At 44.3% G+C, this 14,579-nt stretch overlaps 4 protein-coding genes across 4 annotated transcripts; 2 read left to right on the forward strand and 2 right to left on the reverse strand.

The window, feature by feature from the left end:
* Window positions 1-631: 631 nt before the first annotated feature.
* Window positions 632-6,941, reverse strand: CABS01_14288 (uncharacterized protein; the record flags this gene model as incomplete). Its single annotated transcript, XM_060547628.1, has 10 exons — window positions 632-720; window positions 778-1,224; window positions 2,438-5,455; window positions 5,522-5,656; window positions 5,736-5,859; window positions 5,923-6,111; window positions 6,169-6,219; window positions 6,275-6,511; window positions 6,572-6,817; window positions 6,912-6,941. The coding sequence occupies 10 exons, from the start codon at window positions 6,939-6,941 to the stop codon at window positions 632-634; spliced, it is 4,566 nt and encodes a 1,521-aa protein (XP_060393527.1).
* Window positions 6,942-7,253: 312 nt separating this feature from the next.
* Window positions 7,254-8,482, forward strand: CABS01_14289 (uncharacterized protein; the record flags this gene model as incomplete). Its single annotated transcript, XM_060547629.1, has 4 exons — window positions 7,254-7,326; window positions 7,400-7,518; window positions 7,569-8,145; window positions 8,217-8,482. 4 exons carry the CDS (start codon window positions 7,254-7,256, stop codon window positions 8,480-8,482), a joined length of 1,035 nt encoding a protein of 344 aa, XP_060393528.1.
* Window positions 8,483-8,902: 420 nt separating this feature from the next.
* CABS01_14290 (3-ketoacyl-CoA reductase) lies at window positions 8,903-9,859 on the forward strand (the record flags this gene model as incomplete). The annotated part of the gene is made up of 1 exon (XM_060547630.1): window positions 8,903-9,859. The coding sequence occupies one exon, from the start codon at window positions 8,903-8,905 to the stop codon at window positions 9,857-9,859; it is 957 nt and encodes a 318-aa protein (XP_060393529.1).
* Window positions 9,860-10,280: 421 nt separating this feature from the next.
* On the reverse strand, window positions 10,281-11,450 carry CABS01_14291 (uncharacterized protein; the record flags this gene model as incomplete). Its single annotated transcript, XM_060547631.1, has 1 exon — window positions 10,281-11,450. One exon carries the CDS (start codon window positions 11,448-11,450, stop codon window positions 10,281-10,283), a length of 1,170 nt encoding a protein of 389 aa, XP_060393530.1.
* Window positions 11,451-14,579: the final 3,129 nt, after the last annotated feature.

The following is a 14,579-nucleotide window of genomic DNA, read 5'->3' on the forward strand; positions in this document are numbered from 1 at the left end:
CGTCAGTCAAGGTGATGTTCAAGTCGTGCTGTACAAGAATGAGGCGTCCATGTACTACGGACCTGTTGTATATGACGCTATCGCACCTCCTACCCCTGAAGGTAGGTAAATGAGCCCTGCTTCTAGATAATTCAACTTGTAGACATCAATGCACTGAGCTGACAGTGAGCTTTGCAATGTCATCTTGACTGCATAGGTTATAGAACCTATCAGGATGACGCTAAAGTTGCCTTTGGAAAACAACATCGTAATGCACTTGAAGGGGTTGGGGATGTGGTATCGCCGCTTGCCATCCTGAAGTCCTTGAACTTGCCCCACCGAGTTGATCTTTCGGTCCCGGGTGAGAAAGTCAAACAGACTTCTATGAATCCTGTGGGCCTTTAAACTCCCATTCCCTACGATTTGACGTTGTGTCTCCGGAAGTAGAATGATGATGAGGAGCAGGTAAGTGCCAGTCAGTATGACCAGAAACCAGAATATCCATCTCCAACTCAGCTTCTCCGTGAGTAGCCCGGCGATGACCGGACCAAAACTTGGAGCAGCGTTGGTACTTTATCAATCTGATCAGCAAAAAATGACAAGGAAGTTGACCAAAGAATAAGCGGCTTAGCAGATGTTCTTAAGAATCGACCTACAAAACGAGCATAGACCCTACATAAGACCCACGTTCATCAACTGTTGTTATGTCTGCAACAATCCCATATGCTGCGCCGTATGAACCTGTCATTGACTCAGCTATGTGGTACATAATGAGTTACGACAGTGTCGTATACTTACCAGATGCTCCAGCGCTTTGCACCATACGTAGAATGAGTAGAGCAGGGTACGAATTCTGCAGCGCCAATCCAATATTTGACGCAACGACGAGAGTGAACATGAGGGTGTATGCAGGCCTCCGACCACCTTGATCGGCGATATCGCCCATGAAGGCCGGTGCGATGCCCGCTATTATCAGATATGAGGTGACGGTGAGATTGATCAGCGCAACCGAGACGTTGAGATCAACAGCCATAGGGACTAAAGCTGGAAAGTAGATGTAACTGCTCAAGGTGGAGAACATGGCGCCGAAGGAAGCAACATAGCTAATCCACCTCTTCTCGCTAGTTGTGAATATTGAATGCGGCTCTTCTGGCGCTATTTCGACGAACGGTGCTATTTCTTTGTCGTCGCTGGGGGTTTGCTTGACTGGCATTTCTGATGACTCGGTGGCAGCCATCTTGAATGCTGTAGATGATGTAAATACCGCTTCTTGTGGCTAATCGTGATGAATGGATTGAAAAAGAATTCTTACTGACCCGGAATCATTTATTTCAGTCTTCTGGTCATGTTTTTTGGCGTTTCATGCAAAGAAATAGTACAATAGGGGAGGTTGAACTCTGCTCAAACAACCCCTATCGCACTTATCTTGTTCAAAGAGAGCCGTTTTAGCCTATGGGGACTGACGAATTCGGTAATTATACGTCAGGTGACAAGGAAAATGGTGGTTGGCATTAATTACGTCAACGTGCTGCAAAGCGATGGCACAGTTCTCGAGACTCTACGGATGCTACCCTGGCAAACGTAACACATAAGTCCATTGCATATAGTGGGAATTATGACGATTCATTCAATAGAAAGAGCACCATTTACTGCCTCCCTAAATTTTATATCGGTATCCTTTCCTCGAACTCCAAAAACCCATGAAATATCATCAAATGCTCCCCTCTTCCGAACGCAATCGCTGTCTTTGAAACAATCTTGATCACGGCATCAGCCTCACTACGCCATGTTAGTGGTATAAAAAAGTGTCGCGTGAAATGTTGCGCATCTGCCATGTAGTTGAGGCTGGTTGAGCAAATCCATCCGGCTGTATCGAGGAAAAGCAGACTCGATTTAATACATCCAATCACTGATTGTAGAGACGTAGATGTAATATGTAAACTCCGAGTCGGAATCACCTCTGTTGAGGGTGTAATCTTGGAAGCTTCGACGGCGATAATGCCGCTAGTTAGCTCCGTCGCGTTGAAAAGGCCCTGGGCTAAGTAGCCAGAGCCTTTGCTGCTGATCCATGAAGGACAACCCTTTGTAACTTGGATTTGGGGGCTCGGAGATAGGTTGATTCCCTTGCACACTCTCTTCAGATTACACCATTCATAGATATGAAAATGGTTGTCTCGAAAGGCGAGTAGATGGGAAGAATTCGATGGATGTTTCAACCACCAGGCTCCCTTGAGATCCTTCTCCTCTCCCATGACAGTGCCGTTGAGAGCAATTAACGTCGCACTTGAATGTGTACAGACCAGCAGTGATTCGGTTTTTGGACTCAGGATTATCTGAGATGTATCACTATCACCTCTGCGGTTGAGCAAACAAGTAAGTTGTGCTCCAGGTCCACTCCCCAGGGAAGTAACTCTGGTGACAATGTGACGCCAAGTAGTGTCGATACTGAGAAGCGTACACGTGTCTTCGTTCCAGTCTAATGATTTTATCTCTGCAAATGCATCGTGAATCCGGAGCTTCTCGACCATCTCGCCGGTGGTCAGATCACTGACATCAATTGTGCCATCCTGGCGCCCGACGAGTAACATGTCGTTGGCTGGCTCGATGGCCGTGATGCTTTCTCCCCACTGATACACATGAGAACGGGATGCTTTTATTTCCGGAAGGGAAACTTCTTCTCTGGAACATGAAATTTCTAGGAAGTCGTCATCGTACTCCTCTTTGGAAAGGAGGATAATCGGCTCCCAGACGTTGCAGCATTGCCCCCGGATGTCGTAAAAACGGAGATTATCTGCTGAAAATGCGATATCTTTGATTCTTAGTTGATCTCCTGGTAGTTGAATGTGGTAAATTGGCTGCAAGGTCTCAAAGAGGAAAAGGTAGATGCCTCCGTCCTCTGCAGCACCTACGAGAACCCTGCCATCGGAGCTAGTGGATAGAGCAGATAGCAATGTTTGCAGGTGATACTTGTTTGCTTGGTCTTGTGTCCATGGATTACAAGTTACCACGTCGCCGTCCATGTATGATATTGCTAGCAGCTCGACCTCAGCAATTGGATTGAACACCATGTCCAGAACTTGTGAGGTAGCGTAAACATAGTTGAAATTGTCTTTCTCAAAGTTGCCGACGCAGACACAAGTATTCAAGTCCCAGATTGAGACTGAAGCATGTCTGTAAGATAACGTTGCAAGCTTGTGGTCCGAGTCGAGTCGTATCTGCATTGCTGGTGTCCATAAACCAAGTTTGTTATCGTTTTCATCCGACGAGTCTGAGTCCCAGACCGAGGGGGCATGCAAAAGTTTCCGCTCTGCTTCTTTTCCATCTTTGATATCGTAAATCACCAAAGAGGTACCATGAGGATTGGAAAGAATTATCATTTCTTCGTCATGGTCGAATGAAATTGATCCTGGAGTGAAGTCGATAGTTCGTGACCAAACGGGAGATAGCCTGATAGGTTCTGGAGACCGGTGGGTGTCCCATATTTGTAGGTTTCGAGAACTACATGAGACTAGTACTGAAGAAGCTCGGTTGAAGGCAAGCAGACGAACCCTCTTCCCGTGATTCAATGTAGCAGCTGCATCGAATGCCCCCGACCCAGCAAGGTGGAATAATCTGATCTCTCCGCTGGCAAGACCAACAGCCAGTAGGCGAGTACAGCAGGCGATTGCATACGCCTCTTCTGAGAATATGTATCCCGTCAATCTGTCGTTCCAATCTTCTTCTCTCGGACCAGCAATTCGAAGTCGCTTGGTTGATTTTGCGAAGATCTGCCCAATCATCGACTTGGGAGGGCAGAAGTGCGGGATGAGAAAATGGATTGAAGATGGAGAGGTGAGAAGAATAGAATGGAATACGGCGAGGATGCGGTAGATATCATTTGCCCATGTTGCGATAGTGTGGAACTCCGTGCTGGTAGGAGATTGACATCTGGCTAGGCGGCCCAGGTATGTCTTGAGCCTCTGTGCAGTGAGCTGCAAGGTCCACAGGTTCCCAGCTGTAGCTGTTCGTTGAATCCAGGTCAGGACATTTGTAGTGAAGAACTTTGCTAGGAGGAGAAGCGAAGATCCAGTGGCTGAGGAGGCTTGAGCGAGATGGTAAGGGAAGCTCAGTGCAGCATATTCTGATAGTGGGGAAAGAGAAGGCATCCTGGCCGCTGCGACTCCTCGATGCGTTCTTGGTGGCGCAAAATTCGAACTGCACAGCAGGTCGAGACATGTTTCAGCAATTTCTGAATGCGCTTTCCCAGTGTCGATCCAGAAGCCCTTGTCTCTCTCTTGGCTTAAGAAGGCTGATGTCGTTAGATGGGCGACGCGAATATATGACTGACCATCCACGACAATGAGGTGTCCCGTCATGCTCTCCAGCTCCCATCCATTGGCTGCTAAAGTCTTCCCGACATCGAGTTTCACAGCCTCGGCTAGCTCGTTGATGTGAAGCGATTTTGGCGAACAAATCGCCCACTTCAACACACATTCGGCCAGCTCAGCGCTAGGTGATTGGGATATCAAATCGAGTGTGCGGGAATAAAGCTCGTCCATCTGCGGCGGAATTTGTCGCAAAACATCTTGCTTGTCTTCTACACTGTATGCATTCTCCAGACGGGCTACTGTGAGGGACGTCCATAAGAAATTGCCATCTGCTTTTGTCAGAACATCGGCGACAAGATTCTGTATGCCATCGTATTGATCAGCATCATATGTCTGAAGAAACATGGCTTCAACAAACACTTCGATGTCTCTAAGCGAACCCTCTTCGCCTGTGACGATCTCCACAAAATCCGTGCGTTCCAGTGTTAAATACCGCCTAACTTGCCCACCAGGTCTGCTGGTAACCAAGACTCGGATGGGTAACGTTTGTTCCATGTGGGACAGCATGGAAATCAAGCCAGGTAGGTCTTCGGAGGAGCATTCGTCAATCGCATCTATAACCCAGAATTGAGGCCGGTCAAATTTTGCTTTGAAAATGCATTCGTTGAAAAGAGTTGCCCAGAGCAAATAGTGATCCTCAAACTTGAGGGTTCTGTTGTCCTCGGCCATAGAAGCCAGAGCCTGGCGCACCTCAAAGTTTGAATCGGCTATTTGGAATGCTAGGGATCTCATCAAAAGGGCTAGAGTGGAGGAAGAAGTTTCCTCGTGCCTGAAGAAGAAGAAGCTGCAGTCAAGGTTGCGAGATTGGAGATGTCGGATTACATGGCCGGCAGCGATAGTCTTCCCGGTCCCGGGGCGGCCATTGAGCCATAAACGCTTAGACTCTAGATCTCTAGAAGGCTCTGACAATGACTCTTTGTCGGCCCAATGACCGATTGGCCCATCGATCCATTTCTGGAATCTATCACTATCTGTCAACCACGTACAGGATCCGAGGTGCTGCTTCTCGTTTATAGCAAGAAGAACTGCGTCCGGCCGTTGGTCAATACACAGGAATGCAGCAATTTTTCGCATTTTGGATTTATGTTCCTGTTGGCTTTGGACTAAAGCTGAAGGAGTGAATATTGATTAGCTTGACAGACAAAGTAATTCTATGGTTCCAAGGATCGGCTCACTGACAGTCCCGATCTCTTCGACTATGGTTTTGAAGGCTCGTTGTAGAGTCAAATAGTTCGGATTGCTTGGCGAATCGAATTTGCACATTTGTCGGTGATCGGCCTCAAGATACTGAACATGTTCTCTCGGTAACCCTGAGGAAGCCAAAAGCTATTGTCAGAAAATGAACAAGGATGACGAACATGCGTAGCTGGACGTGAAAGCATTGCCTACCAAGGACGGCAGATTCCTTTTCGACAATTAAGGATGATGTGGGGCCGAAACTCGTTGGCAAACTCTCAAAGAAAGACCAGAGGTTAATATTGTGGCAAATATGTCTAAACTCGTCGTTGATTTGCTGTGTTGAAGTATGTGAGATATTTGCTTTTAGGCACGTTGAGGAGCCGATGATTTGACTTACATCTAGTGTTCCACTGCCGGGAATCAAATCATCTAGAAACGCCTTTGAGCCGTACCCAGCCGACTGACGGACCAATCTCGCGACACTTGCAGAATCAGCTCCGCGATGAGGCGTGCCTAAGAATAACATAGTATGGATCCTCTTCCCGATAGTTTCGTAGTTCGGATCACGCGTGGCTATGAGGTACGCCTGAAGAATATCAGTACGTTGTTACCAGTTCGGGATATGAAGTCCTCTCAGACACACCTTTTTGGCCACCAAGCCACCCATGCTATGAGATATGAACACAATCGGTGTCTAGGTTGGTATTAGCCATGGGCGGTAGATACATGTATGCAGGAGGCTGACTGACATCGCCATTCTTGCGAAGGCAAGGGGAGTTGTGAAGATCGGCAAGCAACGCTTGTCCAAAGTCATGGACTGTTAATCGGCTGTCCTTCCGTGTTGTCCAGTCTGAGTTGTACCCAAAGCTATGAATGCGGACGTGTTTGAAGCCGGCCTCATTTGGCAGCCAGTCTCTAGGCCAAAACATGCCAATATCGGCTGAATGACTCCATGTTTTCCTCGATCCCCCACCCAGACCGTGAATCTGAACAACCAAGTATCAGTCCTGCCACATGGAGTCGTTCCATCTTCCTCAAAAACCTACGAACACAAAGTCGATTGCTGGTTCCGAGGGCGCATGAAGCAAGTTCAGACCGAGGGCTCCCTTTATATCAGCAGCAGAAAGTGATTGAATACTGCATGAGCTGTCGGATCTCGATGACCGAGAGAGACGCGTGCTAAGCTTCCGTAACCGGTGTTGTAGCGGGCCGAAGGATGGCGCACGAACTCGAGTTTCATCACTTCCGAGATTACGAGAGAGTGACGGCGGCTCAGCAGTGATACCAGCCAGCTGGTACGACGAAAACATTAGCTTCGAGCTACCGAATTAAGCGGGGGATGGAGAACGGGATCTAAGATACTAGCACGGATGAGGGCGCACATACAGATGACGAAGGGCTTTTGTCAATCGACATGGCGCCAGTAACGACCATCAAGACTGCATGTAGAACCAGGATGCCGGAAACTTGGCAATGAACGAGAGAAACAGAGAGTCGCTTCTCATGTTGAGGTTCAAGATACAGCAATTGCGAAGATACCGGCGACTGGACAGGGTCTCTCTTGCCCCCACGTGATTGGGCTCGCGGGAACCACACGCGTAAGGAGCCGGGCGGCTACAGGATGGCGAGGATTGGACCTCTCCCTGGCTACTCCTTTTGTCAGCCACTACCCCGCGTTAGACTCCGAGCCGAACCTAATTAACCAGCTCCTCAACACCTCCACCAAGCATGGAGAGCGGATACCTAGACCAGGCAGAGCATGCAGGCGAAGGCTGTGAGCTTGATGACGCTGTTTTTGCTAGTGTGTACCTTCTTTTCAACCTTGCTAGGTCCGGGTTCGAACTCAGTGTGCTCACGCCTTGACATCATAACAGAGCTTCCAACAGGCTGTAGTGTACTCAAAGTGGCACCATCAGGCCATAGTCTTTGGGTGGCCACGGTTCAGATTGTGGTTCAGCTGGAAGATGGAACCATGAAAGAGTACTTCAAGAAGGTGATTAATGGACTCCCATTTGGACCAAATTAGTTCTCACTCTCGCGTAGGGTGCGCGTGGTGCAATTGGAATGGACATGATGAGAGGCACATTCGAAGCTGAACAGGCTCTATACACCTTTTCTCCAGGCCAGGTCCCAAAGCCCATCGGTTGGGGAACATACACCATCGATCCAAACACGCACTTCTATCTCAGCCAGTTCGTGGAAATGAGAGAAGACCCCCCCAGCCCTGGGGATTGGGCGGCTTCTGTGTGGGATCTCCATGCTAACAGCATGGGGAAAAGCTCAACTAGAAAATTCGGCTTTCATGTCACTACTCATCTTGCCAATGTTCCAGTCAACAACTCGTGGAACTCTTCTTGGGAATCATTCTGGAGACAGCAGATGAAGGGTCTGTTCGACCAGGACGACCGCGTTCATGGCATGGACGATGAGTTGACAGCGCTCAAGATGATATTTCTCCACGAAGTGATCTCGAGATACCTTGCTCCACTTGAAAGAGAAGGACGATCTGTCATGCCCTGCCTCATTCACTCTGATCTATGGCCTGGGAATATCAAGCCGAAGAAATCCTCAAATGGATTATGTGTGTTTGACGCCTGTGCATTTTGGGGACACAACGAGGGTCAGTAATAAGATTTCTCAAGGCTGTAGAGATCCTGTGGTTTCATGGGTTAACCCCGAGGGATTTTCTAGCCGATTTGGGCATCTGCCGAAACCCAAGATACAAGCTTGGTCAACCGTGTATTCGCGAATACCTCAAGCGAATACCTGCAGCTGAGCCCACGGCTGATTTTGACGGTAGAAACGCTGTGTACGCGATGAAGTACCACGCGCTGCTGTCAATCATGTATTGCTTCAAAGACAAAAGTTTCAGACAGACGCTGAAGGACGAGCTCAAGGAGATCATCGGCAAGGCAGCACTATCGATCCCACAAGGAGAAGGAGATGCGTCTGCGTAAATACCAGCCTAGCTGCGTATCCTGGTTTGAACTAGGTAGTAAAACACCAAGTATTCCCTACACGATAGATCATCTGGGCCGGTGTCTGAAATCATTGAGTCAGGGAGCTAAGGTCGGCATATTCCGATAAAAGGCGAGCTCTCCAAATACAAGTCGAGTGTCGTTTCTCTTGACTTGACTCCGAACACGCTTTGTTAACATCAGATGAGGTGCACGATGACAGTCAATGCTCGGGCCGGGCACGGTCTTGTCCCCACGCCGCTAGCATAGCGGAGACGCGTTAGCGAGTGATTAGGCGATAGCCCTCCTGGAAGTTCCCGCTGAAAGACTTTCGTCTCATCCTAATTGAAACCTGCGGCTTTCTTCTTTCAACTCCATCGCAGCTCCTCCGACAACTCATCGAGCTCAGCAACCACCATCATGCTTGAGCAGACTCTGCAGGCCATCGGCCTCATCTGGATTCTCTATTCTGCCTACAAATTCTACGACGCCATTGCGATATGGATTCTTCCTTCTGTGTCATTGAAAAAATATCAGAGGAAGGGCTCATATGAGTCCTGGGCACTCGTGACCGGCGCCTCCGCAGGCATCGGACTGGGATGTGCGCAAGAACTCGCGCTTCAAGGCTTTAATATCGTCTTACTGGGCAACAACGAAGACGAACTGGAGGACGCCCGCGCTCTTATCGAATCGGAGTGTCTCCGTCGACACAAGGACGAGATCGCCGTCCGCATCCTCAAGGTCGATGCCATCACCAGCACACCCGAAAAGGTGCAGGCTGCTGTCGACAACATGGATGACTTGAAAATCACTGTTCTGGTCAACAACGTTGGAGGTGTGTCCGCTCGGCCGCCGGCGATCTGGCATCTGCAAGACTTCACTGGCGAAGAGGTGGACGGCACCATCAACCTCAACGCGCGATTCATGGCACAGTTGACCCGACTTATGCTCCCAATCCTCGCCAAGAATGGTCCTTCTTTGATGCTCAACGTCAGCTCCGGCGGCAGAATGGGAATGCCTGGCGTGGCCGTGTACTCTGGAACTAAGGGTTTTGTTTCTTCCTTCAGCAACGCCATCGCGAGGGAGATGAAAGCCGAAAAGAAGAAGGTCGATGTGCTTTGCCTTGTGGTTGGCGACGTGAAGACGCAGTCGAACGCTGTAGCCATGGCACCGGGTTCACCAGACGGCAGAGAATTCGCCAAGGCCGCCTTGAAGAGAGCGGGCAGAGCAACTCAAAGGGGCATGCTGGAAATGACGCCTTGGTTCAAACATGCAGTCCAGTTGGTACTCTTTGATTGTATGCCTGAGTGGATGCGGATGAAGTTCATGTCTGAGCTGTTCAAGAAGAAGATTGAGGCTCATAAGAAGGGTAAATGAAGTCTTCTTCAGTATGTGTCGTTGTTGGCTCATACGACGACTTTGGTCAAGCAGCTAAACACGAAGGATCATACTTAGAACAAAGGGATGAGCGGCGTGGGTATAGTCAAAAGCTTCAATTCACCGGAAAATACATAACCCTTAGTTTTCAACCTGTAGGCTGTCTTGATCAGAGTTGCCTCAACGAGCATGTTAGATCATTGAAAACGGCCTAGTGATCATGTATTGAATTCGTTTCTAGCTAATATTCAAGAATTTCTCGGGAACATGAGAAGTCGACGAGGCAGGTATGACCTTTTTCAGGCATGCGAATGCCGAGCACAATAGCCACTACGCTATGGATGAGTCAATCAAATTCGAAAGGGTTTATCGTGCTGCTTCGCGTGTTGTCAAATAATCATTGGCTCGGAATTCCTCAAGGCTAGGGGCAAAATCCCACAGAAGACGCTGGGTCGATGATGCCCAAATCAATGAAAGTTTCATAATTCCAATAATCGCTCTGAGTTCCTTGACCATTGACTGGGTCGGTCCCAGAAAATTTGGCGGTCCAATATGAGCTTCCTTGGGTATACTTGGACCAAGCATAAAGCCCATCATTCAGATTCTTGGCCCGGCTGGCAAAGGTGTTGTTGCTGAGAGCCTGAATCGACCACTCGCCGATGAAGACGGGAAATTTCCCATCGCTGATAGACCCTTTGGCATCTTCGCAGATGAAAGTCGGTATGTTGTCGGATGTGGTTGGTCTGCCGGCGAAGTAGTAATGATGGGAATCGAAAACGATGTTTACGTCAGAAGGGAAATACGGCGACCAGAACGTCTCGGGACGAAAGCTGCCTTGTACCATGACTGGAATTTTCGGGTTGAGAGCTGCGACTCGGGAGAGGACTCCGTTGATAAACTTTGCAACCCAAGCAGCACCATTGATGCTAAGTGCATCCGGCGTACCGAACTTGGAGAAGTCGCGGTTGTCCACTGGCTCGTTCAGGGGTGCAATGGTGTATGACTGAGGAAACCCGGAGGTTTGAACATACTGAACGACGGCATCTATGGTGCGGTATGAATATTCCAGGGCAGTTTCGTTGTTGAACCACCCATAGTTGCCGTCCTTCTCTCCAATACCCAGCCCGTTGAGCCCACCTGGTAAGGAGTGAACATCGACGATGACGTGCATATTGTACTTTGTGATGGCATATGTCGCAATGTTCTTCAAGAATTGAACTTGGTTGCCGGTGTATAATTGGGAGCCAGGAACCTTGATCCAAGCAGCGTAGTGTGTCGGGATGCGGAGGATGGTGACACCAGCTTTGGCGAGCTTGTCAATGTCGGCGGGCTGGAAATAGGTTGCATAGCGTCGTTCCAGGACCGGGCCACATTGCGAGCCAAGACGGACGCAAAATCCCCACTCGTCGGTGGTATTGCCGCCGTACTGACTCCAGAATCCGGCGTCTAGGACGGCTTCTTGAACTAGCCAGCCACCGAGGTTGACTCCATTGGCCTTGAAGGTCTTCCAATCAACATAATTCTGATTTGGAACAGCGAATGCGCTGACGAGAAAGAGGCCTAGGAAACTTAGAATATTGGACGTCTTCATCTCGGTGATGATGTCTGGTAAGTGACAAAATTGATTCAGAGAGGCAGCTCAGCTTAGTAAGGAGGCACAGAAAAGTTGTCCAAGGGGTTGGTTTTCGAATTCTAGTCCTCGGAGCTCAGAACGGGATTAAATAGTAAAATATGGTGAAGTCTAAGACATCCAATTACATGGTTATTGGATCAAGCCCCCCGCAAGAAAATACAACACGACTGTCATAAACATCCATAACCTTCTTAGCTCCGTCACTCTTTGACCCGAGATCTGAATTGAGTCCGGTCTTGTATACTCGTATTACTGGACAATGAGAATGTGCCTCCCCCTCCCAATGAGGTCCTCAATCATAGCTTACGGATCTCATTATGCTTACTCCTACCTACATGCCACGCGTGTAAGTGTGCGGGGCCCCGCACGTGGAGAGAGGGCGCATTAGGGGTTGCTACCCTCCGCATTTTTCATGGCTTGTACGTAGAAGGGGAGATTGGGGTTACACCACCAGCAAAGATCTACACAACCCTGGGTCATCCCCCTCTCTTCCGCGAAAGGATGACAGCATGATTATCCTTCTCTGGACGACTCGCAAATATCGAGACACTGCAACTTCTGCTTCATGCTAGGCCGCAAATTTACGAGGTGAGTACATGTCAGATATGCTCATGGAAACCAATCGACAACCTGTCTCGTCCCGATATCTTGACAATCCTAAGTCCGTCTGCTTGGGAGCTTTTCTTTAATAAGTCAAACCACCCACTTTTAGCCCACCCTAATAACATAGTCTTAAAATATCGATATTAATTATAATTAATTATTTAATTACCTTCTACTACTATAATAATATAATTATTATTCTTACTAAGTAACTCGACCCCTATAAGTTAATTAGGACTAATTAAATAGTTATTAAAGTCCTCTTAAGCTTTTTATATATCCTAAATACTTATAAACTTAGTATTTAAGTTTATTAATATACTCTTTTTTTTTAAACTTTATATACTTAACTTTTATTTTTAAAAATCGAATTTAATATTAGGATATAGCTAAGTAATAAGCCTATTTACTAAATACCTTTTTTATTTTTTTAAATAATAGTCGTTAAGTAGTATTATTTAAATTAAGTTTTATAAATAGCTTTAAATAGTTATTAAGCTCGCTAACTTTTTTAAAAATTAACTAGTTAATAATAAAAATTATTAATACTTAGTTAAGTAGTTTTTTAGTATTATTAATTATTTACTTAACTTCTATACCCCTTTTAAATAGTATAATTTATATAAATAGGATTATTAAATTAAAAAATAGGTTAGTTATATTAAGTAATTATAGTTTAGTTATTTTCTACTTACTTCGTATATTTAATAATATTAAACTAATTAAATAAGTAAGCTAGTAATAGCTTAAAAAATACCGCTTTTTAATAATAATAAAATTATTTATTATATCCTCCTTACTAAGCTCCTTTTTATAATAAAATTTAATAAAATTAAAAATAGCTATATTTAATAGCTAGAGGATATAAAAAGTATATAGTAATAAGAATAATAAGTAAACGTTATTTTTATAGTACTTTTATATAAATTCTATTATTATATAACTCTTATAGCTATTTAATATTAATAGTTAAGGTTAGTTTAGCTTACTAAGCCCCCTAATAAGGGGGGTTTTAGTTTATAATAAGAATACTTTTTTTAATTAGTAAAGAGTAGTCTCGTTAGTTATCTAGCTATTATTTATTATTATAAACTTCTAATTATTATAAAGGTTAAGTTCCCCCCGACGGAGTAATCCGCCAGGGCCATACCGTATATTACGTATTAGAGAAAACTAGGTATAATACGCTCTATACTTAACTACTAACTAAAATTAACTAACTCGACTATTATCTCCCTTTTATTAATAGCTCCTAACCTTCTACCACTTCTAATTACTTATAGAGCGAGCTTTACTTATTTTAATACGCACAAGACCTCTTAGTACTAACTTACGTAAGTAGCTAGGTCTAATATAATCCGTTCTTTTATATAAGTATTATTATTATTCGGGGGGTCTTATAGGAGCTATTTAAGGCACTAGCTTATTATTTTAACCCTATATATCTCCGGCCCGTTTATTATAATTATTATAACTAAGCTAATATTAATATATTAAATTTTAATATCTATACTAGTCCGGCTATTTATAATATTCGTACTATTACTTAGCTAAATTCCGTATTATTAAAAAGTACTTTATTAATCCTCGGATATACTTATATTAATTATAATAATTATAGTATTAAGCTAGTTAAAAAGGGTACTTAGCCTAAGAGGGGTAAACTTATTAATAGATATTTTTAAGTTCTTATTAAGGTAGTATTTTAACTAGCTAACTTCTTAACTAGTTATCTAATTAGCTATTTAAATAATAGTTTATATATTAATAAGTTTATTTAGTAAATTTATTTAGTAAATTTATTTAGTAAATTTATTTAGTAAATTTATTTAGTAAATTTATTTAGTAAATTTATTTAGTAAATTTATTTAGTAAATTTATTTAGTAAATTTATTTAGTAAATTTATTTAGTTTAAAAAGAGAGTAGCTTTAGGTAATATTAAAAGTAATAAAGATAAAAGAAATCTTTATAAGCTTTAGTATAATAAAGTAATAAATATTAGCCTATTTAGCTCTTTTTTTTAGAAACCTCTACGTTACTATTAAAATTTAAAATATCTATAGTTAAGGGCCGTTTCTAATTATTATAGCTAACTATTATAGCTAATTATTATAACTAACTTTTATTATTAACCTTTTTAACTAGTACTACTATATAAAAGGTAGCTTACTTATCCTAAATTAAATAGTAGTTTTTATATTAAAATTACTATATTACGTTAAGTACGTATTTAAAATATATTATGCATATTATATAGTTAAAAAGTATATTATATTACATAATTTCTTTTAAAAGCGTGATCCCGTTAAGGTCGATTTTTAATACTTATAAAACTAGAAAAAAATTATTATATATAAGGGTTAAGTTAAAATAAAAACTATTACTATTATACTATCTTTTTTTTATAAATAACTAGTAATTTAATAAATCTATTATTAATAAAAATATACTTAATAATCGTTACTTAAGTACGTAAACTAAGC

Source organism: Colletotrichum abscissum (genome assembly GCF_030869225.1).
Source record: "Colletotrichum abscissum strain IMI 504890 chromosome Unknown Scaffold_52.1, whole genome shotgun sequence".
NCBI lineage: Eukaryota > Fungi > Ascomycota > Sordariomycetes > Glomerellales > Glomerellaceae > Colletotrichum > Colletotrichum abscissum.